We start from the raw sequence: 27,787 nt of genomic DNA on the forward strand, positions 1-27,787 counted from the left end.
GTGACAGAGCTGGGCACAGAAGAGCCCTGTTCTCCCTTCCAGGCTGATACGCTGTGGATAGGATTCCTTGAAGGGAAATGTCTAGGAGGGAGAGGGAAATGGTGTGGGGGTGCTTGTGGGAGGAGTTGGGGAAGGGGCGAGTTTATGGGGAGCACTGAGTGTAACTGTCTTTCTGCCAGGAATGAAGAGGGGGGTGTTCCTGGGGAAAGGGGGGAGGGGAGATGGTCTCAAGGTGAGTGTGTAGGGGGTATTTCTGGGGGGGTGGGGGAGGAGAGAGATGAACCAGGAGTATTTAGGGTTAAAAGTATGTTAAAAGTTTCATTTTTTATGGAAAACACCAAGGCCGGCTGTAGGTGGGGGGAGGGGTGAAGGTGCTGCACATTGGGGGGGGGGTGTAAGGTAGGGAGATGGTCCCTGAGGGCGGGTAAGGGAGGGGAGGCGGTTTGGGGTGCTGTGCCTGGGGTAGGGTGACCAGACAGCAAGTCTGAAAAATCGGGAGGGGGTGGGGGGGGGTAATAGGAACCTATATAAGAAAAAGACCCAAAAATCAGGACTGTCCCTATAAAAGTGGGACAGCTGATCACCCCAGTGTGTGGGGGGGTGTTGCTGACAGGCCTGGGAGAAGCTGATCTGGGGCTGTTTAGGGGAACGGGGTGCGGTGTGTTCCTGAGGGGCGGTTTGGGGTGCAGCAAAGGAGGGCGGCACAGCCCCGCCTCGCCGCGCCAGTGAATGAGGACGACGACGCGTGCGCAGCGGGTTTCTTTGCTCCTGCGCTAGTGCGCCCGTGCCGGGCCGGGCACGTGACCATTAACCCGACTTCGGCGGGAATCTCACCCTGCAGCGTCTGCAGTTACGGCGCGAGGCCGGGCGCAGCGGGTGGCGCCCGCGCACGAGCCTCCCTCGCTCACTGGGGTGCGCGGGGGGCGGGGGAGGAAGGAAGGCTCGCGGCGGTTAAAAAGCGGCGGCGCACGCGCACGGGTAGGCGGTCCGACCCCCCAGGCGGAACTGCACTTCGCAGACGCCCCTCCTCCACCTCCTGCCTGTTGCTAGGCAGACTTCGCACCTGGCCGCACCCCTGAGGCAGGCCTTTGGGGGGAGGGGGGTACAGCTGCGCCTCAGGGAACACTGGGGAGGGGGCAGGCTGCTCGGGGCTGAGTTGACCCCCTCCACCACCCTATTTTGGGGTGTTAGTGGGATGGGCTGAATTTACCCCTCCCCCTGCTTGGTGTTACTGTTTTTGGGAGGTGCTGACCCCCCCTCCATTTTGGGGCTGGCTGGAAGCCATTATCATCAGGGGCAGAGCCCCTCCCCCCTCTAGTTGGCAGCATCATTGGGCGGGTAGTGCCTTCTCTGGGGACATTATTGGGGGCCCTAGCCTCCATTCGGAGGCGGTGATATTGGGAGATTACACCCTGTTTTGGAGGTGGTGTTTCTGGTGAGTTATTCCCTCTCTTTTTGGAGGGGACCGTACCGGGGGTGGGGCTATACACTCCTTTGTGGGGGGTCGCCAGGCGGGATGTGATGTCCCCTCTTTTGAAGAACTATTATTGACTGGGGAGGGGTTGTACTCTCCATCTTGGGTTGGATGACTCATTTTTTTTACAGGGTGATGGTTCATTGCTCTCGGAGTTGTTACAGGGGAGTACTTCATTTGCAGGTTTTGTGGTTTGTTTTTTTTTGAGGGAGTGGTTATGATAGCATTTTCTGGAAGCACACACTTTGTTGTTGAAGGATTTATTAGTGATTGATTCAGTTTCTAGTTTGAAGCCATGTCAGGATCAAGTTCAAAACAGAGCTCCAGTCCACAGACAGTTGCTGGTGTTCCGGATCCTGCTCCTGCTGGACCTGAAGTCTCAACTGACAGCTCCTTTGGTGAGCAAAACCTAAACTTCACCACCACAGACCTCAACCTGGTGGAAATGACTGAAATAGAGTACACCCAGCTTCAGCACATACTCTATTCACACATGGAGGCACAAGCAAACGAAGGCGAAATGGGGGAAGCTAGGCTCAATTCTGCTTTCTTCTCAGCTAGTAATCCTGCAGATCAACCTCAGCACCAGTCCTCAGTGAACACCAATCAAGCTGGCTATTCATCATACTCTGGGAACCAGTCAGTTTACCCAGTTATCTGTCAGTCAGGTCTATCTTCTGACAGCAATTTAATGGGTTCAAACCAATGTCTGGGGCACATTGACTTTCAAGAGCTCAGAATGATGCTACTTAGTGAATCTCATCTCCCTTCTAATGAAGTAGATAAAACACCTAATAGCAGCTCTGTAGAAGTCACAGGGCACAGTATAGTAAGAGTTAAACATGGTGAAAATTTTGGTGGGATAAATAAAGAAACTGTACTTGTTGAAAATTCAGCACCAGCTCCTGAGCCTAGGTCTAAATCTGCAGTTCGTGTTCGTTTGGAAGACAGATTCAACAGCATCCAGACAGAAAATCCGAGACGTCAAGAGCCACAAGAATCTGGAGTGACTCTTAACAAGTGTGTTGTCATTAACTTTAGTTTAAAGTTTACTGTTAAATAATATATTTTCATGTAGTTCAGTATTAATTTAGGCAGATTCAAACATATGAACAGTGCAGTGTTTTTAATACTCAAAATAACTAGCTGTGTGCTTTGGCATAAAATTAAGATCTTGAGAAAGTGGGGCCCAATTCCCATTAACTTCAAATGGTGCTTACTTACACTAGGTCTGAGCTTGGTCAGTTATGAATATAATACACAATATAGTTGTGTAAATTAATTAATTTTCAACTTTTATTTTTGACATCAATATCAAATGTAAGCAAAATATATAAACCAGAGCTTTATTTAGATGTTTGGTTTGAGCATTTGCCTGCTAAACCCAGGGTTGTGAGTTCAATCTTTGAGGGGGCCACTTAAGGGTCTGGGATTGGTCCTCCTTTGAGCAGGGAGTTGGACTAGATGACCTCCTGAGGTCCCTTCCAACCCCGAGATTCTATGTTGCATCCTTATTTTGCAAGAAGAAATGCAGATTTCACACAGACTAATCAGAGGACTCTGGTTAGTGTTATAATGTAAAAGCTTATCTGCACAAATCTGCTTGTAGCAAGATATGAACCTCAGACTTGCACACACTGCCACTTATTTGAATATTTTTGTTACTGAGCCTGTGTTTATTACACCACAATATGTACTTTTTCAGTTTCAAACTTAGAGGGCTGAAGGAAATACTTTTATGAAGTCTAACCGTGTAATTTCACTGTACAGAATAAAATAATTTATTAAACAGATCCTTTTTGCCATTGAAGGCAGTGAGATAAACAGTTGGCCTTTAATGGTATTGTGTATTTAAAGTAAATTGAAATGAATTTTTTTTTTTTTTTAGTTATTGTCACTAGAAGAGGAGATCATTTTCAAGTAACTGGTCTTGTTTTATTTATTTATTTATTTTTAGTTTAGTAACACTTGTTCGTCAACCAGCAGAACTAATGAGTGTGCCTCTTCACCAGCAGCAGAATAAATGTACTACATTAGTGAAAAATAAGACTGCTGCTGCAGCTACTGCTTTACAGTTCACATATCCATTATTTACTATGAATGCCTGTTCTACTTCTGGAAGTGCTAACCCTTCACAAACACAGGTAGATTTTATGTTTTCTATTACTATTTGTAACCTCCTTCTTTGCAACTTTAACAGTAGTCTAAATTTGTAAAATACAATTTCATTTTAATTGATCAGATTCAAAGTTATTTTATAGAGTTTTTTGATTAAGTCCTTATATCTTACATGAATTAGTACCCAACTGTCAGGACCAACAGTCTATTAGATTTCTTTCCAGGAAGATACTTTTGTTTAAGTCACTCAATTCACTGCTACATCAGTTTCCTTCACAAAGACATAGCTACAGGCAAGTAGGTGGTTAGCAAGTAGAGTTGTCTCTTGATTCCTCTTTTCCATTTTCTTTTGACAAAAACGCATGAAATTCATATTCTCACAGTTACTGCAAGCCAAGAATAATAACCAAAACTGGCACACAGAAACTGCCAGAGGTACAATAAAACTACACAAACGGTCTGGATGTTAAAATCACATTACTATGGTACAGAAAAAAAATCACAATTGGCATTTGATTTATCAATACAACTCATAGGATGGGACTAACATTAAAATACATATCAAAAGTATTCTCCTCCTCTTTTCACTTAACACTCCCTAATTTCCTTTTCAGAACTCTGGCACATCATGTACTATTCTGGAAGCTGCCAAACATCAAGACGTCGGATTACCTAGAACATTCTCTTTTTGTTATCATCAGGAAATTGAATCCACTAAACAAACAGTAGGCACTAGGAATAAAGCTTTACCTGAACAAGTTTGGATTAAAGTAGGAGGTAAATGATTTAGCTTCTGCTCACTTTGCTTTCTGTGCCACTCAACCTCAAGTTATATTTCTTCTGACTTGTTTGTTTTCAAGGATGAATGTGCTTTTACTGGTTCCATATATGCAATTTGAACTCTACAAATAATCTACAGAATCAGTAGATATTTGACAGACTTTCAGAAATGATCAACATCCTTGCTGGTTTCTGACTATAGTGTTTGCCCCTAAGTGCTGGTGTGGCAAGCCACTTTATGAGGGAGCCAAAACTATCAGTGCGCCAGCACATCCAGGGGAATTTCAAAACCTGAATTATCATCTTCAGGCTCTCCCCTTGTAGTAAGTCTCTACCTGAGGGCATCAGGGGATTTCAGAGCAGTGAGAACAGGGCAAGCAATGGCAGCAGGGCTCCTATAAAAATGTCAAGTATCAGAGGAGTAGCCTGTAAGTCGGGATCTGTAAGAGCAGCCAAGAGTCCTGTGGCACCTTATAGACTAACAGACATATTGGAGCATGAGCTTTGGTGGGTGAATACCCACTTTGTTGGATCCATGTAGTGGAAATTTCCAGAGGCAGGTATAAATAAATATGCAAGCAAGAGTCAGGCTAGAGATAACGAGGTTAGTTCAATCAAGGAGGATGAGGCCCTCTTCTAGCAGTTGAGGTGTGAACACCAAGGGAGGAGAAACTGCTTTTGTAGTTGGCTAGCCATTCACAGTCTTTGTTTAATCCTGAGCTCATGGTATCAAATTTTCAGATGAACTGAAGCTCAGCAGTTTCTCTTTAAAGTCTTGTCAGTCTCATACAGCAGTTTGTCAGGCACGGGCCTCTGTGTGGCTGCCCCTCCCCTCTCCAGCTGGACAGATCTGCGGGCATTCTGGAAAATCTGTGCATGTGATGGTACTCTCTCTCTGTCTCCTGCCCCACATAGTGACAATAGTTGTGCTAGTGCAGCAGGGAATAATTAGGAGGAAATACCACAAGCTGAAATTCACTGAGCTATGACCCATATACAGGAAGTTCCCCTTTATGGGAGCATTTGATCCTTAATTATTAATTTGATATTGCTCATTTATTGGTTGACATTTTTTCCTTTGAATAGTAGGATGAAAAAGTTGATTGCCTCAACACTAGCTTACATTTAGTAGTGCAGCAGTAATTATCTTGAAAATGTGAATTTCATATTTACCGCACTTTATATTTTCAAAGTGCTTTAGTAGAATTGGGCACTTAATTTTCAGATGAACTTGAGTTCAGTATGAACTCATTTGAAAATAAGAAGAGTTACAATTACGGAGGTCTAACTTTTTTATATTAGTTTCAGATTAGTCCATCAAAATGAAAACTTACAAAATTATAAAGTTTCAGTGAAGCTTAATTTTTATTAAATAATGATAGAGTGGGAGAATCAAAAATAAAGTACTGCTTTTTCCCCTTGTTTTGCAAAGAAGAAGCTTTATGTAAACAAGCAATAAACAAAAGAAGTCGCAGCAGAATACGCCAGTTGGATGCAAATGTGGACCGCAAACCTCTTAGTGAAATTCAAAATATATGTGATAGCCAAAATACTGCATCTGCACAAGGTACTTGGCTGTCAACACAGGTAAATTCAAGTATGCAGGCACAGAGTGGAACTCAGGGAGGAATCTCTCAGCGCCGGGAGAGACATAACCGCATGGAAAGAGACAGAAGGTAATTTCCATGGCTCTGTGAAGAGTTCCAACAAAAAAAAATTCTTAAAGCATAAATTAACTACAGTATACTAATTATATCATTTAAAATAGATTATTGGACATGTTTAGCTTACTTCGTCAGGGGTATGTGGCATTCTCATCAGGGTGGTAAGGGATTAACTGTGTATGCAAATTTGCAGAGGGACAATAGGATTGAGGTCTGTTATTTCTCACCTCTATACAGGGGTGAAAGTAACTTAAACGATTTACTGGTACGCCACAGTCCTGAGCAGGGGGGCAGGGCCTTTAAGTCCCCTGGCCCTGATAGCAGCAGCTGGGAGCCCCGGACCCTTAAATCACTGCTGGGAGCCATGGGCCCTTTAAATCGCTGCCTGAGCCCCAGGGCTCCTGGCTGCCTCTGCTACCGAGGGTCTCCAGCAGTGGGGCTCTGGTGGCAATTTAAAGGGCTCGGGGCTCTCGCCGCTGCCGGGAGCCCCAGGCCCTTTAAATCGCTGGCCTGGGGAAGCCAGTACATTGGCGGTGTACTGGCTCTTGCCATTATGCCGTACCAGCTTACTTTCACGTCTGCCTCTACACATTATTTATTTATTTATTTATTTATTTATTTAAAAACATTTTTGCTGTTAACAAGCATGTTATCTCTAGAGACACAAATCCACAGTTTGAGAACTGCAAAACTAAGTATCTCTGATGGTATCTTCTAGACTTGGCACTGAGTCCCATTAGGTAGATAGAAAGGTTAACATAAATAATCTATGCAGAATTCCCTGGAACCCCATAAGATTGGGTCCCTAATCCAAGAACTATTGGAACTCATTTACATAACTTTTCTTAAAGATTACATGAATATATTGTCTCATACTATAGAAGTAGAATTTATAATTCATATTCCATGATGAGATATCTTTGAGCTATAACATATCTTAATTCAAACTATCTTTAGATAGGTTTTTCCCTCAAAAAGCATTTTATCAAAAAAATCTGATTTTTTTTTTTAAATCATTGATTTTTATCCACCAGGGTTCTCATGTAGAAAAGGGAGTGGTTGTCTGCTGAAGGCAAATAAAACTCTGGTTTAGGTGTTTAGGGTTTTTTAAAAATTATTATTGACTCTCTAAAAATATAAGATACACCAAAACGCTTTAACAGATTCTTTCAAAACATGGCTATTTTATAACAACACAGGAAGTATGCAAACTTCAGGTACATAGGTAACAAAAGATATGTAATCATGGCAGACATATGACAGTGATTTCAAAGTAACAGTCACTTTCTGTAAATTAATTAACTATCTCTCTTTTGCAGCTGATTAGAGGAAATGAAAATAAAATGTTTTCTTATTGTGATTGAAATATAGTTAGAATTATTCTAAAACTAATACAATAAACTCTAAATAAAGCTGACATAGTTGACTTGACTCCACCTACTCTCCCACTTCTTTGGACATGAAGTGCCAGGTCCAGAACATAATGTGCTCTGGTGAGCCTCAGCTAGCAGAGTGGTCTGTTGAGAACTACTCTGATATAATTTAGTCTGTAGACTGCTCTACATTACAGTGGGGGGCATTTCAGCTCTCAGCCAGCTTCAGGATCAGGCGAGCAAAGAAGTGGCTTTCAGTCACCTTCCCACCACTCCCAGGGTTCTGTGCCAACACAATGCTAACAGGGTACAATTGAACACCATGGAAAAATGTCATTTGCTTTTCACTCCCATTTGCACAGGGTATAACTCTGTATAGATCCTAATTTGATACAAGTGTTCTGTGTCTTAAAGGCAGTTTTAAGAAAGACTTACGCTAGTAGAAATGAATAATATTGAAATGAGTGATTGCTAATACTGTAGAGCAGCCATAAACTGAAAGCTCTTTTGGCAGGGATTGGCATTTATTATTATATATTTATACAGTGCCAAGCACAATAGGGCTCAACCTAATGTGATCTTTAGACACTGTTGCACTGTAAATGTTAAATAATGACCACAAAAGCAAAAATACAGCCAGCTAAGAACTATTAAAATTTGTGTCTAAAGTTTAGTGCCCATGTGTTAGGCCTCAGTGGATTCTCCCCATCGTGCAGTGATTCAGCATAAACCCTCAGAACTTGAAGCCTCTGCTAGGGGTTCGTCTGTCAAGCCCTGGCTAAAAACTAAAGCTGGTACCCTCTTCCTCTCCCCAATAAAAGCTCAGACGAAGGGTTGCACTGGCAAAATGGTCTTAGGGTGACTTAGGTGCAGCTCTTTGGAATGTAGGCAGATTAGCTGGCACAAAGCAATGTAATTTGCATTGACCTGGGCTAGCTTTGGTGAATCTTCTAAATATTTGTGTTTATTCCTATTCATACCTATCCGGTGTTGGTCCCCTCAAAATGCAAAACAAATATCAAACTGCTATACAACCATATATCTATGTCAGCTATCTGGGTTAATTGGCTGCTAGAATATTATTTTGCGTTGACTGTAGGCGCAGAATCCGGATTTGTTGTGATGAATTGAATCTTCTGGTTCCATTCTGCACTGCTGATACTGATAAGGCAACAACATTACAGTGGACAACAGCATTTTTGAAATATATTCAGGAAAGGCACGGTGATTCCCTGAAAAAGGTTAATAAATCTCATACAATCCATCTTTTTAAATTTTTCTAATAATGATCTTAAAATAGTTAAACATTTTAACTAAATCTGTATTGCATCACGAAAGACTCATGAAACACCTGTGTTGGACGTTTATTTTGTCTCTTAAAAACATGGCTGAAGGATACAAAGTCAATGAACTGGATGTTCTTTTAATAGGTATTATTAGAATGGTTTCAATTGAGCTCATAGTCTGTGTTGCAACAGATCTCACAAGCTAAGTAAAGTTTGATTTGGTCCATTAGAGCCACACTTGGGAATTAGGGGAACCAGAGCAGGCTGTAGGTTTGAAGCCTTCTCTAAACATTCTACTTTTTATCCATATCTATCCTGCTCACTCATACACACTGAGCTGTTTTTCCCATTCCATTTTCTGCTTCCTATTCTAATCTCTCTGGTTTTTATAAGTGAATTTATTTGTCTTGTACTTTATTTTATTAGAGAGTTCAGTAATTAGGGCTGTCGATGAAGCGCAGTTAACTCACGCGATTAACTCAAAAAAATTAATCACGCTTAATTGCAGTTTTAATCACACTGTTAAACTAGAATACCAATTGAAATTTATTAAATATTTTGGATATTTTTCTACATTTTCATATATATTATATTTGGTGTTGTAATTGAAATCAAAGTGAATATTATTTTTTATTACAAATATTTGCACTGTAAACATGATAAACTAAATAAATAGTATTTTTCAGCTCACCTCATACAAGTACTGTAGTACAATATCTTTATCATGAAAGTGCAACTTACAACTGTAGATTTTTTGTTACATAACTGCACTCAAAAACAGAACAATGTAAAACTTCAGAGCCTACAAGTTCACTCAGTCCTACTTCTTGTTCAGCCAATCGCTAAAACAAACAAGTTTCTTTGCATTTACAGGAGATAATGCTGCCTGCTTCTTGTTTGCAATGTCACCTGAAAGTGAGAACAGGCATTTGCATGGCACTTTTGTAGCCAGCATTGGAAGGTATTTACATGCCAGATACGCTAAACATTTGTATGCCCTTTCATGCTATGGCCACCATTCCAGAGGACATGCTTCCATGATGATGACGCTCATAAAAAAATAATGCGTTAATTAAATTTGTGATTGAACTCCTTGGGGGAGTTTTGCCCACTTTCTGCCATACATTTCATGTTATAACAGTCTCGGATGATGACCCAGCACATGTTGTTCATTTTAAGAATACGTTCATTGCAGATTTGACAAAATGCAAAGAAGGTACCAATGTGAAATTTCTAAAGATAGCTATAGCACTTGATCCAAGGTTTAAGACTCTGTAGTGCCTGCCAGAATCTGAGAGGGACAAGGTGTGCAGCATAGGTTCAGAAGTCTTAAAAGAGCAACACTCCAATGCGGAAACTACAGAATCCAAACCACCAAAAAAGAAAATCAGCCTTCTGCTGGTGGCATCTGACTCAGATAATAAAAATGAACATACATGGGTCTGTGCTGCTTTGGATTGTTAGCGAGCAAAAACCATCAGCATGGACGGCTGTCCCTAGCCATTCTGGTGCTCTATACAGCCTTCTTGGTGGGGGGCGGGGAGCAGGCCTCCGTGGTGGGGGCTGGCCCCAGTCCTCCGCAGGGGGCAGGAGCAATCTTGGAGGGGTAGGAGGCAACCACCCCCACAGAACAAGCTTGCGGAGCGGAGCAGGTTGGGGCTGGGTTGTGCCACTTCCTGCCGCCCAGTGAGTACAGGGTCAAGTCCGCATTTCCCCCCACCCCTGCACTCATGAGGCAGCAGTAAGTGGAGTGACCCAGCCACAGCCACAGCCTGTTCCACTCTGCTGTCCTGGCTTCCAGCCTTGGAGGGCCAGGGAGGACCTGACCCCCGCCCCAGCATTCACCAATGGCGCAACTGGGGCTCGATCGCTGCACTTCCTGCTGCTAGTGAGTGCAGGCCTGCCCCCTGCTGCAGTCCTCAGAGGAGTAGAGGCTGGGGCTGGGGCAGAGCAGAGACAGGGTAGGAGTTGGGGGCTTTGTGGAAGCAGTGGAGTGGGGCGGAGCTGAGGCGGAGCATGTGTGGGCAGAGGCGGGGCAGAGGCTTTGGGGAAGGCGGTGGAGTGGGGAGGGGACAGAGCAGGGGCTGGAGCCGCATGCAGCTGCATAGGGCACTAGGAAATTTGGGGCACCAAATTTCCTGCTGCCCTACGCAGCTGCGTACTTTGCGTATGGGTAGGGTTCTGTACATGGATGCATGTCCCCTGGAATGGTGGTTGAAGCTTGAAGGGACATATCAATCTTTAGCGCATGTGGCACATAAATAGCTTATAACACAGTGCCATGAGAACACCTGCGACATGGTGCCATGAGACCATCTGTTCTGTCAGGTAACATTGTAAACCAGAAGCAGGCAGCATTATCTCCTGCAAATGTAAACAAACTGGTTTGTCTGAGCAATTGGCTGAACAAGAAGTAGGACGGAGTGGACTTGCAGGCTCTAAAATTTTACATTGTTTAATTTTTCAATGCACTTTTTTTTACATAACGCTATATTTTTAAGTTCAGCTTTCATGCTAAAGAGCTTGTAATCAAAAATAAATATAAAGTGAGCACTGTACACTTTGTATCCTGTGTTGTAATTGAAATCAATGTATTTGAAAATGTAGAAACCATCCAAAAATATAAATAAATGGTATTCTATTATTAACAGATTAAACATGATTAATTTTTTAATCACTTGACAGCCCTCATATATATAAAATCTTTCTGTATGCCTATTATGTTATCCAGTGATGACAGCTGAGGTGATTTTGACACCCATGCACAATGGCCATGTAGCAGTAGCCTTCAGTGGCCTTTTTAGTATATGGTCCCTCCCAGGAGGTGGTGGCGGCGTACAGCACTTCAAGAACTGATTTATTCCCTAGTCTCTTTTCAAAATGACACCTTAGGGCAGGCACTATGAAGACTAGCATTCGTATGCAGAAGTCTTTGGGATTGGAGCATCTGTGTCCACAAAGTTTTGTCCACTGAAAAAGCTGCCCAATTTGTCATAAAAATTAAGCTTTAAATTGCAGAAATGTAGTCAAAAATAAAAGTTCTTCTTCGAGTGATTGCTTACATCCATTCCAGTTAGGTGTGCGCGCCGCGCGTGCACGTTCGCCGGAAACTTTTTACCCTAGCAACTCCAGTGGGCCGGCAGGTCGCCCCCTGGAGTGGCGCCGCCATGGCGCCCAATATATATCCCTGCCGGCCCGCCCACTCCTCAGTTCCTTCTTACCGCCGTGTCAGTCGTTGGAACTGTGGAGTGCGGCATAGCTGTCCTCCACGTCCCTAGCTCTCCTAGTTATCTATCGTTTATCTATCGTTTATCTCTAGTACTATTGTAGTTGTTAATTAGTTTGTTAAGTAGTAGTTAAGTTAAGTAGTTGTTAAATAGTTCTTCGCCGGGGGCTTAGCCCTTCCGGCACCTGGCGCCAGGCTCATGCCTGTTTCGCTGGGCTTCAAGCAGTGTGCGGCCTGCAAGAAGCCCATGCCTACCAGCGATCCCCACGAAGCGTGCCTGAAGTGCCTAGGGGAATCGCACAGATCCGACAAGTGCCGCATCTGTAAGGCTTTTAAGCCAAGGACAAAGAAGGAGAGGGATCAAAGACTCCAAACTCTCCTTATGGAGGCGGCACTTGACCCGACGGCTTCGCAGGCCGTGATCTCGGCGCCGGCACCGGATCGCACCGGCACAGAGAAGACTCCCCGGCACCGACCTTCTCCGGCACGGGAGACAGAGCCAAGGCCGTCGAAGTCCGCTACTCCGGCCAGGCAGACCCGGCTAGAGCGCCCGGCCTCGACATCGGCCGCGGCGCCGCCGGCACCGTCGACTCCGGGCCCGGCGGGTCCGTCGAGTCCGGTGCCGCCGAGCTCCCCCACAAGATCTGGGGTTGAGATAGTGGTCCCATCCACACCGGAGACCTTCGCCTCGGCTCGGGACCTCATAGCCCTGACTGAGCCCACTCGGCTGCCACCCCCGGTACCTCCGGTGCGGGTCGTGTCCAGAGGCAAGCCCATGATGTCGGCACCACCTCGAGACTCTCGTTCGCGATCCAGGTCCCGACGTCATGGTCGCTCCAGGTCCCACCGCCGCTCGCAGTCCCGGCACCGCTCCCCTCAGCGGTACCGGTCGCACTCGCGGCACCGGTCGACATCAAGACGATCGCGGTCAGGTTCCAGTCGCCGAGACCGGCACCGCGATTCCAGGAGCAGGTCCCGACGCTATTCGCCGCACCGGTCGACCTCCCGGCACCGAGCTGGTGGCAGGTCCCGGTCGACCTCCCGGCACCGAGCTGGTGGCAGGTCCCGGTCCCGGTCGACCTCCCGGCACCGAGCTGGTGGCAGGTCCCGGCACCGAATCGGCGCCCGATACCGATCCGGATCCCGGCACCGTGACAGAACCCGGTCCCGATCCCGATCCCGGCACCGATATGACTCCCGGCACCGAGACGATCCTCCGTGCCGACCCGCGCAGACCCTTACCATCCAGGGTCGGCCCCACCATGGCCCTCTAGACAGCCGTCCGTATCCTCGCAAACGGACAGCGGGTATGCGCTGGGCACCGACCGGCAGGCGGCGCTATTCAGTGATCCGCCGCAGCAGGACCAAGGCCCGCAACAATGGGGATTCTGGACACCCTGGGCATACCATCAGGCCCAGGGCCCCCAACAGCTCCCTGCTAGGTCGGCGACTGCGGAGCGTAGGGCTCCTGAAGCCTCGTTGTCTCGCCCCCCTCCCTCCCCGGATGGGGAGGAAGGGTCCAAGCAACAAGACTCCGCTTTGGCTCCTGAGGCAGAGGCGAGGGCTGAGGAAGACCCACAGTTAGACACTCTCTTGCCTGGGGTCTCCTCATCCTCCTCCCCGGATGAAGCGGTGGCTGGTACCTCCTCCAACAGCCCCCCCCCCCGCTGGATCTCAGGGCGCACCAAGACCTCCTCAGGCGATTAGCTCAAAATCTGAGTCTGCAAGCCGAGGAGGTCTCAGAGATAGAGGATCCAATTGTCACCATCCTCTCATCTGACGCTCCCACCAGGGTCGCCCTGCCCTTCATACGAACCATCCAGGCCAACGCCAACACCATCTGGCAGTCTCCGGCCTCCATTCCTCCTACTGCCAAGGGCGTCGAGAGGAAGTACATGGCCCCTTCTAAAGGCTATGGGTACCTCCATGTGCACCCGACACCGGGTTCCCTGGTGGTTCAATCCGTGAATGATAGAGAGCGTCATGGCCAGGAGGCTCCAGCCCCCAAATCCAGAGAAGCCAGGCGGATGGACCTCCTCGGCCGTAAGGTGTACTCGGCTGGGGCGCTGCAGCTCAGGGTCTCCAACCAGCAAGCCCTGCTGAGCAGATACGCCTTCAATTCCTGGGTGGCAGCAGACAAATTTAAGGAGCTGCTGCCACAAGACGCTCGCCAAGAGTGGGCGGCCATCTCGGATGAAGGCAAGAAGGTCGCACGCACGGCCTTGCAAGCCTTCTTGGACGCTGCAGACTCGGCTGCCCGTACCCTCGCGTCGGGAGTTACGATGCATCGCATCTCCTGGCTGCAGGTTTCCGGCCTTCCGCCGGAACTCCAGCATACTATACAGGACCTTCCTTTCGAAGGCCAGGGCTTGTTCTCTGACAAGACAGACCCCAGACTCAAGAGTCTGAAAGATAACCGAGTCATCATGCGGTCCCTCGGGATGCACACTCCCGTGACGCAGCGTAGACCCTTCCGGCCACAGCAACAACAACAGCGCAGGCCGTTTTCCCAGTTCCGCCAGCGGCAGGACCTTAACAGGCGCCGCGGCAGGAATGGAAGGCGCAGGCATTCGGGGAACCAAGGAGGGCAGAACCAAGGCTCCTCTAAGCCCCCGCCTGGACCTAAGCCTTCATTTTGAAGGTGCGCCCGAGGGCGCAGTAACAGTTTCCCTAATGGATCCTTCCCCCCCGTTTTCCAACCGCCTTTCGTTTTTCTTCCCGGCGTGGTCCCAAATAACATCGGACCGCTGGGTCTTAAGCACGGTGCAGACGGGATACCGCCTGCAGTTTGTTTCATTTCCTCCTTCCCGCCCCCCTTCCTCGTCCCTCTTCAGGGACCCCTCTCACGAGCAATTCCTTCGGCAGGAGGTGCAGACGCTCCTCAGCAAAGGAGCTATAGAGGCGGTTCCGGAAAACGAGAAAGGCAAGGGGTTTTATTCCCGCTACTTTCTGATCCCCAAGGCCAAGGGAGGCCTCAGGTCTATCCTCGACCTGCGAGAGCTCAACAAATACCTGGTGAAGTTGAAGTTCCGCATGGTATCCCTGGTGACCATTATCCCATCCCTGGATCCGGGAGACTGGTACGCCGCCCTCGACATGCAGGACGCGTATTTTCACATTGCCGTTTGGCCACGCCACAGACGTTTCCTCCGCTTCGTTGTGGGGGCTCTTCATTATCAATTTGCAGTCCTCCCATTTGGCCTGTCCACGGCCCCGAGGGTGTTTACAAAATGCATGGCAGTTGTTGTGGCGCATCTTCGGCGCAATCGTGTCCACGTGTTTCCTTATCTGGACGATTGGTTGATTCGGGGCACGTCGGAACAACAAGTCAATAGCCATGTCCGCGTGATCACCGGCATGTTCGCAAGTCTGGGCCTCTTGGTAAACACAGACAAGTCCACCCTGATGCCCACACAGAAGGTGGAATTTATCGGGGCCGTCCTGGACGCCACTGTGGGCAGGGCCTTGCTGCCACTGCAACGATTCCAGACCATGTCGGCGATCGTTCAATGTTTGCGGTCAGCCCCATTGACGTCAGTGCGGACATGTCTAACCCTGTTAGGCCACATGGCGGCTTGCACCTTTGTGACCGATTACGCTCGGCTCCGCATGAGGCCCCTCCAGCTGTGGCTTATCAATCATTACAGGCCGTCAAGGCAGCCGTTAGACATGTTAGTCACAATCCCCCAGAAGGTCTTAGACTCTCTCGGCTGGTGGCTGGACCAGTCCGTGTTATGTGCGGGTCTCCCTTTCCACCCCCCTCAGCCCTCGGTATCCCTAACAACGGATGCCTCAGATCTAGGCTGGGGGGCCCACCTAGGGACCCTGCGGACGCAGAGCCTGTGGTCCCAGGAGGAGGTGGGGCTACACATCAACATGCGGGAGTTGAGAGCGGTCCGCCTTGCTTGTCAAGCGTTCTGTCATCAGCTTCAGGGTCGTTGTGTCGCCGTGTTCACGGACAACACGACGACCATGTACTATATCAACAAGCAGGGCGGCACCAGGTCCTCCTCCCTGTGCCACGAGGCGATACGACTCTGGGACTTTTGCGTAGCCCACTCCATTCACCTCAGGGCTTCCTTCCTCCCCGGAGTACGGAACACGCTGGCGGATCGATTGAGCAGATCCTTCCTGTCACACGAGTGGTCCCTCCGCCTGGACGTCGCTCTCTCCATTTTCCGGAGGTGGGGTTATCCCCGGGTGGACCTCTTTGCGTCCAAGGGGAACAGGAAGTGCCAAGCGTTCTGCTCCTTTCAGGGCAGGGAACCGGGGTCGATAGCGGATGCCTTCCTCATCCAGTGGTTGACCCACCTGTATTATGCGTTTCCCCCGTTCCCTCTGGTCCACAGGGTCCTGCTGAAGGTGCGCAGGGACAGGGCTCACGTGATCATGGTGGCCCCGGCATGGCCCAGGCAGCACTGGTACACCATGCTGCTGGACCTGGCCGTAGCCGACCCAGTTCCCCTGCCCCTTCATCCGGACCTGATCACCCAGGAACACGGGACCCTCTGTCACCCAGACCTGCAGTCGCTGCACCTGGCGGCGTGGCTCCTGCGTGGCTGACTGGTTCTGAGCTGCGCTGCTCCACGCCGGTGAGGGAGGTGCTCTTGAGCAGCAGGAAACCGTCCACAAGAGCCACATATTCGGCGAAATGGAAGCGCTTCTCCTGTTGGTGCGTAGAGAGAAATCTCCGCCCTATGGAAGTTTCGGTGACCGACATCTTAGACTACGTTTGGTCCCTCAAAGGGCAAGGTCTGGCCATATCATCGTTGCGAGTCCACCTAGCAGCTATCTCCACCTTTCACCCGGGTGCGGATGGTCGCTCCGTTTTTTCTCACCCAACGGTGTCGAGATTCCTTAAGGGGCTGGAACGTTTATTCCCTAACGTCCGTCCCCGTGCTCCAACCTGGGATCTTAACCTGGTGTTGTCCCGGCTCATGGGGCCCCCCTTTGAGCCGTTAGCTACTTGCTCCCTGCTTTACCTCTCTTGGAAGACTGCCTTTCTAGTAGCTATCACCTCAGCTAGACGGGTGTCAGAACTCCGAGCTCTTGTGGTAGACCCCCCATATACGGTCTTCCACAAAGACAAGGTGCAACTGAGACCACACCCTGCCTTTCTACCCAAGGTGGTCTCAGCCTTCCACGTCAACCAAGAGATATTCCTCCTGTTTTTTTTCCCAAAACCTCACTCCTCAGGCAGGGAGCAGCAGCTCCACTCGCTTGATGTCCGTAGGGCTCTCGCGTTCTACGTGGAGAGGACCAAACCCTTCCGCAAATCCCCCCAGCTTTTCGTGGCGGTAGCGGACCGTATGAAAGGGCTTCCTATCTCCTCCCAGAGGTTATCCTCTTGGGTAACGTCCTGCATCAGGACCTGTTATGACTTGGCCCGTGTCCCTACGGGCCGTGTGACTGCGCATTCTACCAGGGCGCAGGCGTCGTCGCTGGCTTTCCTCGCCCGTGTGCCCATCCAGGAAATCTGTCGGGCAGCGACCTGGTCATCGGTCCACACCTTTGCTTCCCACTACGCCCTGGTCCAGCAGTCAAGAGAGGATGCGGCCTTCGGAACTGCAGTGCTCCATGCCGCGACTTCTCACTCCGACCCCACCGCCTAGGTATGGCTTGGGATTCACCTAACTGGAATGGATGTGAGCAATCACTCGAAGAAGAAAAGACGGTTACTCACCTTTGTAACTGTTGTTCTTCGAGATGTGTTGCTCACATCCATTCCACACCCGCCCTCCTTCCCCACTGTCGGAGTAGCCGGCAAGAAGGAACTGAGGAGCGGGCGGGCCGGCAGGGATATATATTGGGCGCCATGGCGGTGCCACTCCAGGGGGCGACCTGCCGGCCCACTGGAGTTGCTAGGGTAAAAAGTTTCCGGTGAACGTGCACGCGCGGCGCGCACACCTAACTGGAATGGATGTGAGCAACACATCTCGAAAAACAACAGTTACAAAGGTGAGTAACCGTCTTTCCTGCCTTCAGCTATATATAAGCAATATCCATTGACTAATGGGCTGTATGTGACCGGTTGAAAGTAGAATTTTCTCCTAAAATGCTAACTGATTTGACACACAAAAGTTCACATAAATGGAGGAACAAATTCTGTCCTTAACAGTTGTGGCAGTTTCTGATTGCAGCAAAACCAACAAGATTCCACAGCAGAAGGGAGCACTATGCTGGGGGCCAACTGAGAGATCTATGTTCATTTAATACTACATTGCAGGGGTTCCTTATGCTCTACTATGAAGATGGGTTTGGGGGATGCAGGTGCGCTGGAGGCACAATTGCAAACATTCACTATCAGAACTGCTGGGGTTATAAAAGGTCACATTAGCTGGAAGGGGCTCCTACAGTATTTAGTCAGTAGTAGCAGGCAAATTTTTTCTGCCCAATTCAATTGTTTTTTAAACACCTCACAATTGTTAATGTATTTAGCCTCCCACCATGCCTGTGAGGTAGTGAAACCCTATTATCCCAATATTACAGATGGGGAACTGAGGCACAGAGAGGTTAAGGCCCAGATCCTCAAAGATTTTAGGCACTTAACTGTGCTTAGGTACCTTTGAGGAGCTGGGCCTAAGTGACTTGCCCAGGGTCAATCAGGCAGTCTGAGGCAGAGCAGGACATTGAAACCAGGTCTCTCATGGCCCAGGCTAGCACCCTAACCACTGGACTATCATTCCCTCGACGGTTTACCAGTTGCAGGATTTGCCCACCCCTTAGTAGTTTAATAATAATTTACTTAAATATGTATTGCATTAAGCATGATAATAATTACTTCGTATTTTTGGTTTTAGGAATTTGAGACTGTGTTCTGTGGTAAAACAGGCAGGAGACTAAAACTAACAAGAGCTGACTCATTAGTAACATGTCCAATGCAGGAAAACATACAGAATACCACAGCAATGGAGATCAAGTAGTTTGAACTAAATACCCAGTGTTTTACGGAAAGTATTGATACCTAATGATGTTCCATAGCAATTATTTTATGTCCACATACTGGACTTCATCTCCTGTGACTAATTTGAAATTGAAGAATCCTCAAGAGTGACTTGCAAAATATAATTTGTAAAAACACATAAATAGAACAGTAAAGAAAACATTCTTTATTCAAAATGGAAAGATAAATGAATTACCAACAATATTAATTGATCAGTGTCCTCTTAGAGAGCTTTGGGACCAGAAGCAACAAGAAAATGTCATGACAGCCACTAAATATTTTTCCCCCAATAGCTACCAAAATCCATTTTAACTTGAGATAGTTGGAAATTGTTATAGACCATCAACCTGTCCTGTTGTATTTAGTCAGTCATGAATGTACATTCCTGTTAAATGTAAAATAAATAAATAAAGATGCCATTATAGTGCCCATTTCACAACTGAAACTGAGAAAATTGAATTGGTTAGCACTTGTATAAGTACACATCTTACAAACAATATTATATGTATTAGAATTCAAATTTGAAGTTCATATTGAACCGTACATCCCCATAGGACTAAAGAATCATACAATGCTATTGGCATTGCTTTTAAAATACAGTAGTATTTTAAATATTTCTTGCACAAACTGTCCAACAATTTTCCTGTATTGTTGCTTCAGTCCAAAAGTGGTATACTGTAAACGGTGAATTATTTAAGTGCACAAAATATTTTCATATTAAAAGAGTAGAAATGTCTCTGCTTGTTAATAAGATGCAATGTTCAGGACAGAAATAGTGTATTTTATTAACTGAAAAAGTGGCTTTATTAATTTCTTAAAACAGATGATGCTGACAGGTTTTATAGTACAAAAAAAGGTCACCTCAAAATAAATACTGTTTTAAATCACGGATATTGACAATTTTGCAACAATTTATTTCTAAATAATTCTAATAAAAACAATTGGGGGGAAGATGGGGTTTAGTAGAACAAGCTTTGATGTGTATAATGACAGTTACAACATCACAAAAAAAGGTTAAAAAAATCTCCTTTTATTTTTACAATAGTTCATACAGTAATTTTGGCTGGTGTTGAGAAGAGCATCCTTTCTGACTTGGGATTTTTTTCACAAATTCTGTGCAAATAGCTGAAGTAGAGGGTGTGAAGATGCTGTTATTGAATATCCTTTATTATAACATGGAAATATACAAAAACTCTCCCCTGTAAATTATAATATATACATTACACCCTTTGCAGAGTTAGATTTCAAGAGTGCAAAGGGTTTAACATTTACTAGCCATGGCAAATGTTTGAGGTACAGTCTAATAATTCATGGTGGACAACAAATATACATGGTCAATGATGTTCAGTTAGTGCCTGAATCACTACTGAATTCAGTGAGCATAGACTCAAGCCTTTATGCAAAATAACCACAAGCTTTTGTACAGTTAGGGAGATGACAGTAAAAGGAGCAGCGCTTCCTCCTGTAGGTCTCTTCAACAAACTGGGGAGGAAGGGAATGTGAGACTGATTTGCAGTAAAAATTCTGGAAAATAAGGGGTGAGGGTGGGGAAGCAATTTTAAGCATCTTTTTAGTAAAGGTTTTTGTCTGATGCTTTCCTGTGTCATGGAACTGAATTACTGTGTCAAAGTCTCCATTTATTCATTTTAATAAAAGGAATATTTGTCCATTTATCACTAGGAGGATTCTGACTCTTTTCATACAATTCACTGTTTACTTAAATATTCAGTCACTTCTCCACTTTTAGTGCTGAAGAATTTTTTGGATCCTCCTCCAACAGCACCCATGCAGGCTGACGTATCACAGATTCCTGGAGTTCCCTGAGCCCCTATTGCACCAGGTAAACCAGGATCACCTGGCAGACCAGGTTCACCATGAGCACCATCTCGACCATCTTTACTAATTCCAGTTACACCTGGTGGACCTTAAAGAAGAGAAAAGAAAAATGGTTTGGGGTGAAATCCTGGCTTTTATTTGCATGTAAAATTTAATATATTAGGTAGGTATCTGTAAGCTGTAAGAGGGTTATATCTAGTGCTGTATTATGGCTCTCTGAAGTATAGGATATCTGTAGTAAATAGGGTAATGGTTTGAGCCACAGGCTAAATTCTGCTCTGTTATAATGGTTTAACCCTGGAATAACTGAACTGGATTTAGTGGAATTACTTTGGGTTTACACTGGTATAGCTGACAGCAGAAGTTTGCCAATTCATAGTTGTTCCTACATATATGTCTGCTTGTTTTGGGGACTACCATACTTTGCTGTGGCTGACCATTTCAAAACTGGCTTCTGACTGAGTCATCTCTCTACTACCACATAACTCAGATTAGCATGGTAACTGTAGGGAGAAAGGAATTCAGACATAGCGCAAACCACATGTGCTATGTCTGAACAGCCTTTATTCTAGCCTATAGTGATTGTTGCCTCCCTGTGTAAGGCTGGGATTTTCAAAAAAGTCTAAGAGAGTTAGGTGTCCAAACTCCATTGAATGTTAATGGGATTTGAACACCTAATTTCCTTAGGTCCTTTGTACATCTCAGCCTAAAGTCTTAGAGGATCCTCAGCTTGGCCTCTAGTTTTGTACCTGGTATCAGTTGAAGGCGAAGGATTCATGTGGGTTGATTCCCAAAGGCACAAATCGAAGAGTTAAGCACAAAAGCAACTCTCTTTTGCCATTTGGGAAATCTTCCCCTTTTGTCCCTCTACTGAATTTGTAGCTGCAGTAAAATGTCCCCGTAAAATACATCGTCTTAATTATATTATGAAAAGGTCTATCTGGGAGGAGATTTATCATAAAAATAAAAGTATATTCCTGAATAAACAGGTACAGTCCATATTGCTGTCATTTGGGTACTTTCCTGTCATACTAAATACTGCATCAGCTTACCCTGAAATCCTTGATCTCCATCAGGCCCATCAATACCGATGCCAGTGCCACCTTTGTCTCCCTTTTCACCTGTATCACCTGTAATGATGTAAAGACATTTAAATTTAAATAATAATTTACAGAGACAGCCAAGTTAGCCCTCATATGTGGAGGGGAAAATCCTGTCACCATAAAGGGTGATGCAAAACTTGGTGCCAAGAAGCTACCTGCATGGATCCAATTGCCAGATTTGGGCCCCAGGTGTGCACATTTTGCGATTTCTGCATTTCTTGGAATTGACTACTTTCATTTTTTATTTAAAAGTTATACTTTCATTATAATTGGCTGCATTTTAAAATCACATACTCTCACTACTGGAACTTTCATTAGCCAATCAGATCTCTTACAATTGTCCATCATTTTATATCAAGGATAAAGGCCAGATTTTCAAAGGTGTTTAGGCACCTAAATGGGATTTCCAAAAGCACCAAGATGTCTAACTTTCATTTAAATCAATGGGAGTTAGGGCCTAGACACATCTGAAAATCCAGTTAGGCACCTGCATCTTTAGGAGCCTAACTACCTATGAAAATCTGGTCCAAAGTTCATAAATTTGGGAGCAATAATTAGCTACCCTAATTAGTATTGCTCAGAGGTCCCCAAACTGTGGGGCGTGGAGGAACATTCAGGAGGGCATTGCTACTAGACCCGACGGGGAGAGAGAGTCACCCAGCTCCTCTCCTGGCCCCACGCCAGAGGCACTGTGCTTTGGGCTCCATGCCCAGTGCCCCAGCTGCTGACCCTGCACCCAGGGCCCCGGTTGCTGCTCTCAGCCCTGCCCCTGCCTCCTGCCCCAGCTGTGGCCCCAGCCTCAACCCCCTTTTCCCTGCCCACAATACCCCCTCTCAGCCTTGGCTCTAGGGGGGCAGAGATGGGTTGGGCACAAGGTAAAAAGTTTGGGGACTGCTGGTATAGCTGCATGTGTATGAAACCTATTAAATTATAATGGTCATATCTCTGTACATTCCAAAATTACATCATAATGAGAGTAGGGTTGCCAGGTATCTGGTTGAAAAGGGATCCTAGTGGCGATGCTGATTAGGCTGCTAAAAGTCTGGTCGGCAGCACAGCAGGGCTAAGGCAGGCTCCCTGCCTGCCCGGGCTCGGCACAGCTCCTGGAAGTGGCCGGCTTCTCTGGCTATTAGGCCCAGGGGCAACCACAGGGGCTCCTATCCCTGCCTAGCATGCTATCTCTGCAGCTCCCATTGGCCAGAAACTGCGGCCAATGGGATCTGTGGGGGTGGCCCCTGTGGGCAGTGCAGAGTCCCCTGGCCCCTCCACCTAGGAGCTGGACATGCTGGCTGCCAGGGCCGTCCTTAGGATTTATGGTGCCCTAGGCGAGATTATTAAACTGGTGCCCCTGTGCCTGATCTGCTCTTAGCAACACAAATATAAGCTTACAGTATTGGAAAACTTGCCACATTCACGTTATTAAAACCAGTTTAACTTAATTAAGCACACTGTAATGCTGATGGACTAGCACTAAAGAAGCAGCACTATAGAAAAAATTCTGATATGACAGAATGATGCAAATAACATAATTTTTTTAATTTATCAAAATTTTATTGGAAATTTATATGAAGAGGTATTGAAACAAAGATTAGTTTTTAATTAAAAGCAATCTTTCTGGCTTTTTTAGCTGCAAAATCAGTAATAATGTCACCGTATGACAAAGGCAAAGTCGTGTCTTGTTTGATTGCCAGAATAGCAAGACCAGTTAAGCATTCCTGACTCATTGTAGAGCGGAGATAGTTTTTAATGAGCTTTAGTTTTGAGAAACTCCGTTCTCCTGATGCTACTGTTACAGGAATTGTCAGTAGAATACGAGTGGCAATGTACACATTAGGATATATGTCAACAAGTTTGCGGGTATGAATAAACTGTACAATGTCCATCGCCGATTTTGCATGTGGCAACATTGATGACAGTGTACTCAATTCTTCGTACAGTTCAAGTCCATTTAAATCAAAACTATCACCGTGCTTCAGGAGGCTCTCTAGGTTCTTGCACTTTGTCATTAGTTGTTCTTGTTTTCCTATTTTGTTTGATTTAGTTATGTCATACAAAAATCCAATCCTGCTCAGGCCACTGCCAGCTGAGTAAATGAAACCCCAAACCGGCAGCGGGCTAAGCGGAGCTGGTGGCTGGAACCCTAGACAAGGATCCCAGGCTCTGCTCAGCCCGCTGCTGGTCTGGGGTTCTGACCACCAACTCCTGCCAGCCAGGATCCCGGCCGCCAACCCCCCTCAGCCCGCTACCAGCCTGGGATTCTGCTCACTCAGGCTGGAAGGAAGCAGAGTGGGGCCGGCGGCTGGGCTCCTGACTGGCAAGGGGCCGGCAGCTGGAACCCCGGAGTAGCAGTAGGCTGAGTGCTGCTGGCACCCCAGACTGGCAGCAGACTGAGCCACTCAACCCCCCACCGGCCCTGCTCAGCCCGCCACCAGCCCACTCAGCCCGCTGCCGGCTGAGTGAATGGAACCCCAGGCTGACAGCAGGTTGAGTGGTTCAGCTGGCCTGCTCAGCCCACTGCCAGCCTGGGGTTCCTTGGGGGTCCCCAGGCCAGCAGCAGGTGCTGAGTGGGGCCGATGGCTGGTATCCCAGCTGGCAATAGGGCAGCAGCCGGAACCCCAGAGCAGTGATGGGCTGAGCCGCTCAGCCTGCTGCTGCATACCATCAAAAATCAGCTCACCTGCCACCTTTGACACGTGTGCCGTAGGTTGCCCACCCCTGCTTTATACACTAGTAAGGAGATGAGCATATTACAGTTGTTGGAGGGTTCTTATCAGGAGTAACAGGCTATAGGAAAGTCAGTCAACATTTTTTGTTTCTCTGATGAAAACTGGCCCACTCCCTGCCTCAAACCAAACCTGTCACTAATAATTGTCAACAACTTAATTTTCTGTTTTTGGCTATGATATTGATTTAAAAAAATATTGAAATTGGATTCAGGATTGTTAGCAAGAATTTTTGGCAAACAAAGTTGTTAAATGACAATCTAAATGGCAACAGAGTACTGCTTTCATGCTTGGCTCACCCCCCAGAGTGCTGGTCCAACAGCTGCAATAGACCCCAAAATCCACCTCTTGGGGTGCAGAGTGGCAACAGCAGCAGCAAACCCTCAGGTGCAATCACACGCCAATGGGCACCACCACCAGCCTTACGGACCATGGTGAAGTTAGCACAGCATCTGATCTCAGACGGGTCACCCATGGAGCCACAGCAGCTCATCCTGCCCTGTGCAGCTCCCACCGGATGAGATGGATTGCTGGCAGCTGCCAGCCCGGGGAGAGGCGCTCCCCAGCTAGGGTGATAGATCCAGATGTCCTGATTTTATAGGGCCAGTCCTGATATTTGGGGCTTTGTCTTATATAGGCACCAATTACCCACATCTAGGGTGACCATACAGCAAATGTGAAAAATTAGGACAGGCGTGGGGGGGTGGGGGTAAAAGGAACCGATATAAGAAAAAGACCCCAAATTTGGGACTGTCCCTATAAAATAGGGATATCTGCTCACCCTACTCCAATCCCCTATCCTGATTTTTGACACATCTGGCTAACGCCAGGCAAGCCCTGTGTAACATTCCAATTCTGGCTGCCTGCCCAGGAAGTGAGTTACTTTCACTTTCATTCCTCAGCAGGTAGCCAGCCTCCCCTCCCCTCCCCTAACCCAGCCCTGACGGAGGGGAGGGAGGAGAGAGAGCGGGGTGCTCCTGGGGAGAGGGAGAAAGGAGGGGGTGCTCCGTGGGGCGGGGGGGAGAAGAATGGATGTTATGGGGCACAACAAAGGATACTAGTTCCAGAGCCACAGAGCCTGCCTCACCTGACCTCAGCCGGGGGGAAAGAGTCACACTCACAGGTGAGCTCCTTCCGCAGCCCCCACCCCCTCCCCTTCCCAGAGACCCCAGCAGCCAATCCCGTCCCTCAGACTGTGCTGCATTCGGCTCTCTCTAGGACCCAGCAGCCCTGCTTCTCCACTGTCTGGGCTGCCTGCAGAGTGGTGCCCCCAGGCAGAGAGAGGCCCTAGGCAGCTGCCTATTCTGCCTATGCCTAAGGACGGCCCTGCTGGCTGCTTCCGGGAGCCTCCTGAGGTAAGCCCACACCACAAACCCCCTCCTACATCCCAACCCGAGGTCGGAACCCCCTCCTGCATACTAACTCCCTCCCAGAGCCAACACTTCACCCCTTCCTGCACCACAACCCCCTTCCCCAGCCTTAAGTCCCCTCCCACGCCCAAACTCCCTCCCAAAGCCCACACCCCAATCCCAGCTCTGAGGGCCCCCTGTACCCCAAACCCCTTTTCCTCGCCCCCACCCCAGAACCTGCACCCCCAGCCAAAGCCCGCACCCCCTCGCACTTCCCAACCTCCTGCCCCAGCTCTGAGCCTCCTCCCACACTTCCAAAACCCTCATCCCCAGCCCCGCCCCAGAGCCCACACCCCCAGCTGGAGCCCTCCCACACCCCAGCCCCCTGCCCCAGCCTGATGAAAGTGAATGAGGGTACTAGTAGGGTGACCAGACAGCAAGTGTGCAAAATCAGGACGGGAGTGGGGGTGGGGATAATAGGAGCCTAAAAAGACCATAAAATTGGGACTGTCCCTATAAAATCAGGACATCTGGTCACCCTACAGCAGGGGTAGGCAACCTATGGCATGGGTGAAAAAGGTGGCACGCAAGCTGATTTTCAGTGGCAGTCACACTACCCGGGTCCTGGCCACCAGTCTGGGGGGCTCTGCATTTTAATTTAATTTTAAATGAAGCTTCTTAAACATTTTAAATATCTTATTTACTTTACATACAACAATAGTTTAGTTATATATTATAGACTTATAGAAAGAGACCTTCTAAAAACGTTAAAATGTATAACTGGCACACGAAACCTTAAATTAGAGTGAATCAATGAAGACTCAGCAGCACCCCGCTTCTGAAAGGTGCCGACCCCTGGACTAGAGGGTAGGGGAGAGCAAGTGATGGGAGGAGGGGGAATGGAGTGAGCGGGGGCAGGGCCTCAGAGAATGGGTGGGACAGAGGCGTTCGGTTTTGTGTGATTAGAAAGCTGGCAACCCTATGAGACATTTACTAGTGGCTTCCCAAAAGCAAAAGTTAAATTTCTGCAGAACCAAGTTCTTTAGTGTGCTGCCCCCTAATGTTTTATCTCATGTATCACAGAGGATCTATACATTACATTTAGGAGTTTTAAAATCTTCAAATGCTGGATTTGCTTTCAGCAACTGTTACCAATTTGCAATGTTTGCACATTAATTGTAAGGTGTAAATAGCTAATGATAAAGTCCCAATCTTTCAGCATTTGCTTATGTGAGTAAGGTCTGTAGGCTCAGGCCTAAGTAGCCTTGAGATGCAGCATACTCTGCCTTTGTCCTCCTTCCCACCCACCCCCGCCCCCCCGCACCTAACTTTGTCCTAACTTGCCATCTTAATTCTGTTTAAGGAAAATAAACAAACACACTTGCTTCCAAGAAACACACAGTTAAATATTTAGTCCTAAAGGTATATGTCACTTTGCAATGGTAGTTAGGTTGGTGCTAAAGGTCTTTTGTGCAAAAGTTTGCTATTTATGGGTAAAATTCCGGATTTCCCCTCAAAACCCAGGTGATTGGGTTTTTATGGATTTGAGAAACAAAATCCATCCCCCAACACGGGCAGACCACAGTGCTGTAGTGAACCACTCTGCAGACTTGCACTGGCCATCATGGCTGGATTATTCTCACACTAGCAGCACAAGGAAAGTTTATGTTTAACACAGTACTGTACTGTATTTGTTTTGGGGTTTTTTTGGTCTGTGCTGCTGCCTGATTGCGTACTTCTGGGTTCCAAATGAGGTGTGGCTGACCTGTAAGTGCGTCACTCTGGCGTTCATAACTCTGAAGTTCTACTGTACTACTGAGGAAGCTATTGGAGACAAATGAAATGGCATGGACGATGGCACAGGAACAGGAGGGGGAAATACTGGGAGGAGTTCAGGGGGACAGTGGTCATA

At 47.2% G+C, this 27,787-nt stretch overlaps 2 protein-coding genes across 2 annotated transcripts in view; one reads left to right on the top strand and one right to left on the bottom strand.

The window, feature by feature from the left end:
* The first annotated feature begins 1,769 nt into the window (after positions 1–1,769).
* Positions 1,770–18,844, top strand: TCFL5 (transcription factor like 5). The gene is made up of 6 exons (XM_030533391.1): positions 1,770–2,494; positions 3,432–3,618; positions 4,207–4,369; positions 5,805–6,048; positions 8,509–8,650; positions 18,722–18,844. Exons 1-6 carry the CDS (start codon positions 1,770–1,772, stop codon positions 18,842–18,844), a joined length of 1,584 nt encoding a protein of 527 aa, XP_030389251.1.
* A 243-nt stretch (positions 18,845–19,087) lies between these two features.
* The window catches only part of COL9A3 (collagen type IX alpha 3 chain), a 76,828-nt gene continuing 68,128 nt past the window's right edge, over positions 19,088–27,787 (bottom strand). The window contains exons 31-32 of the mRNA XM_030533251.1: positions 21,753–21,830; positions 19,088–20,788 (exon numbers count right to left, since the gene is read on the bottom strand). Coding sequence (XP_030389111.1) covers positions 20,571–20,788; positions 21,753–21,830 — 296 coding nt within the window. The 3' untranslated portion in view covers positions 19,088–20,570. The remainder of the gene's footprint in view (positions 20,789–21,752; positions 21,831–27,787) is intronic.

Source organism: Gopherus evgoodei, chromosome 14, assembly GCF_007399415.2.
Source record: "Gopherus evgoodei ecotype Sinaloan lineage chromosome 14, rGopEvg1_v1.p, whole genome shotgun sequence".
NCBI lineage: Eukaryota > Metazoa > Chordata > Testudines > Testudinidae > Gopherus > Gopherus evgoodei.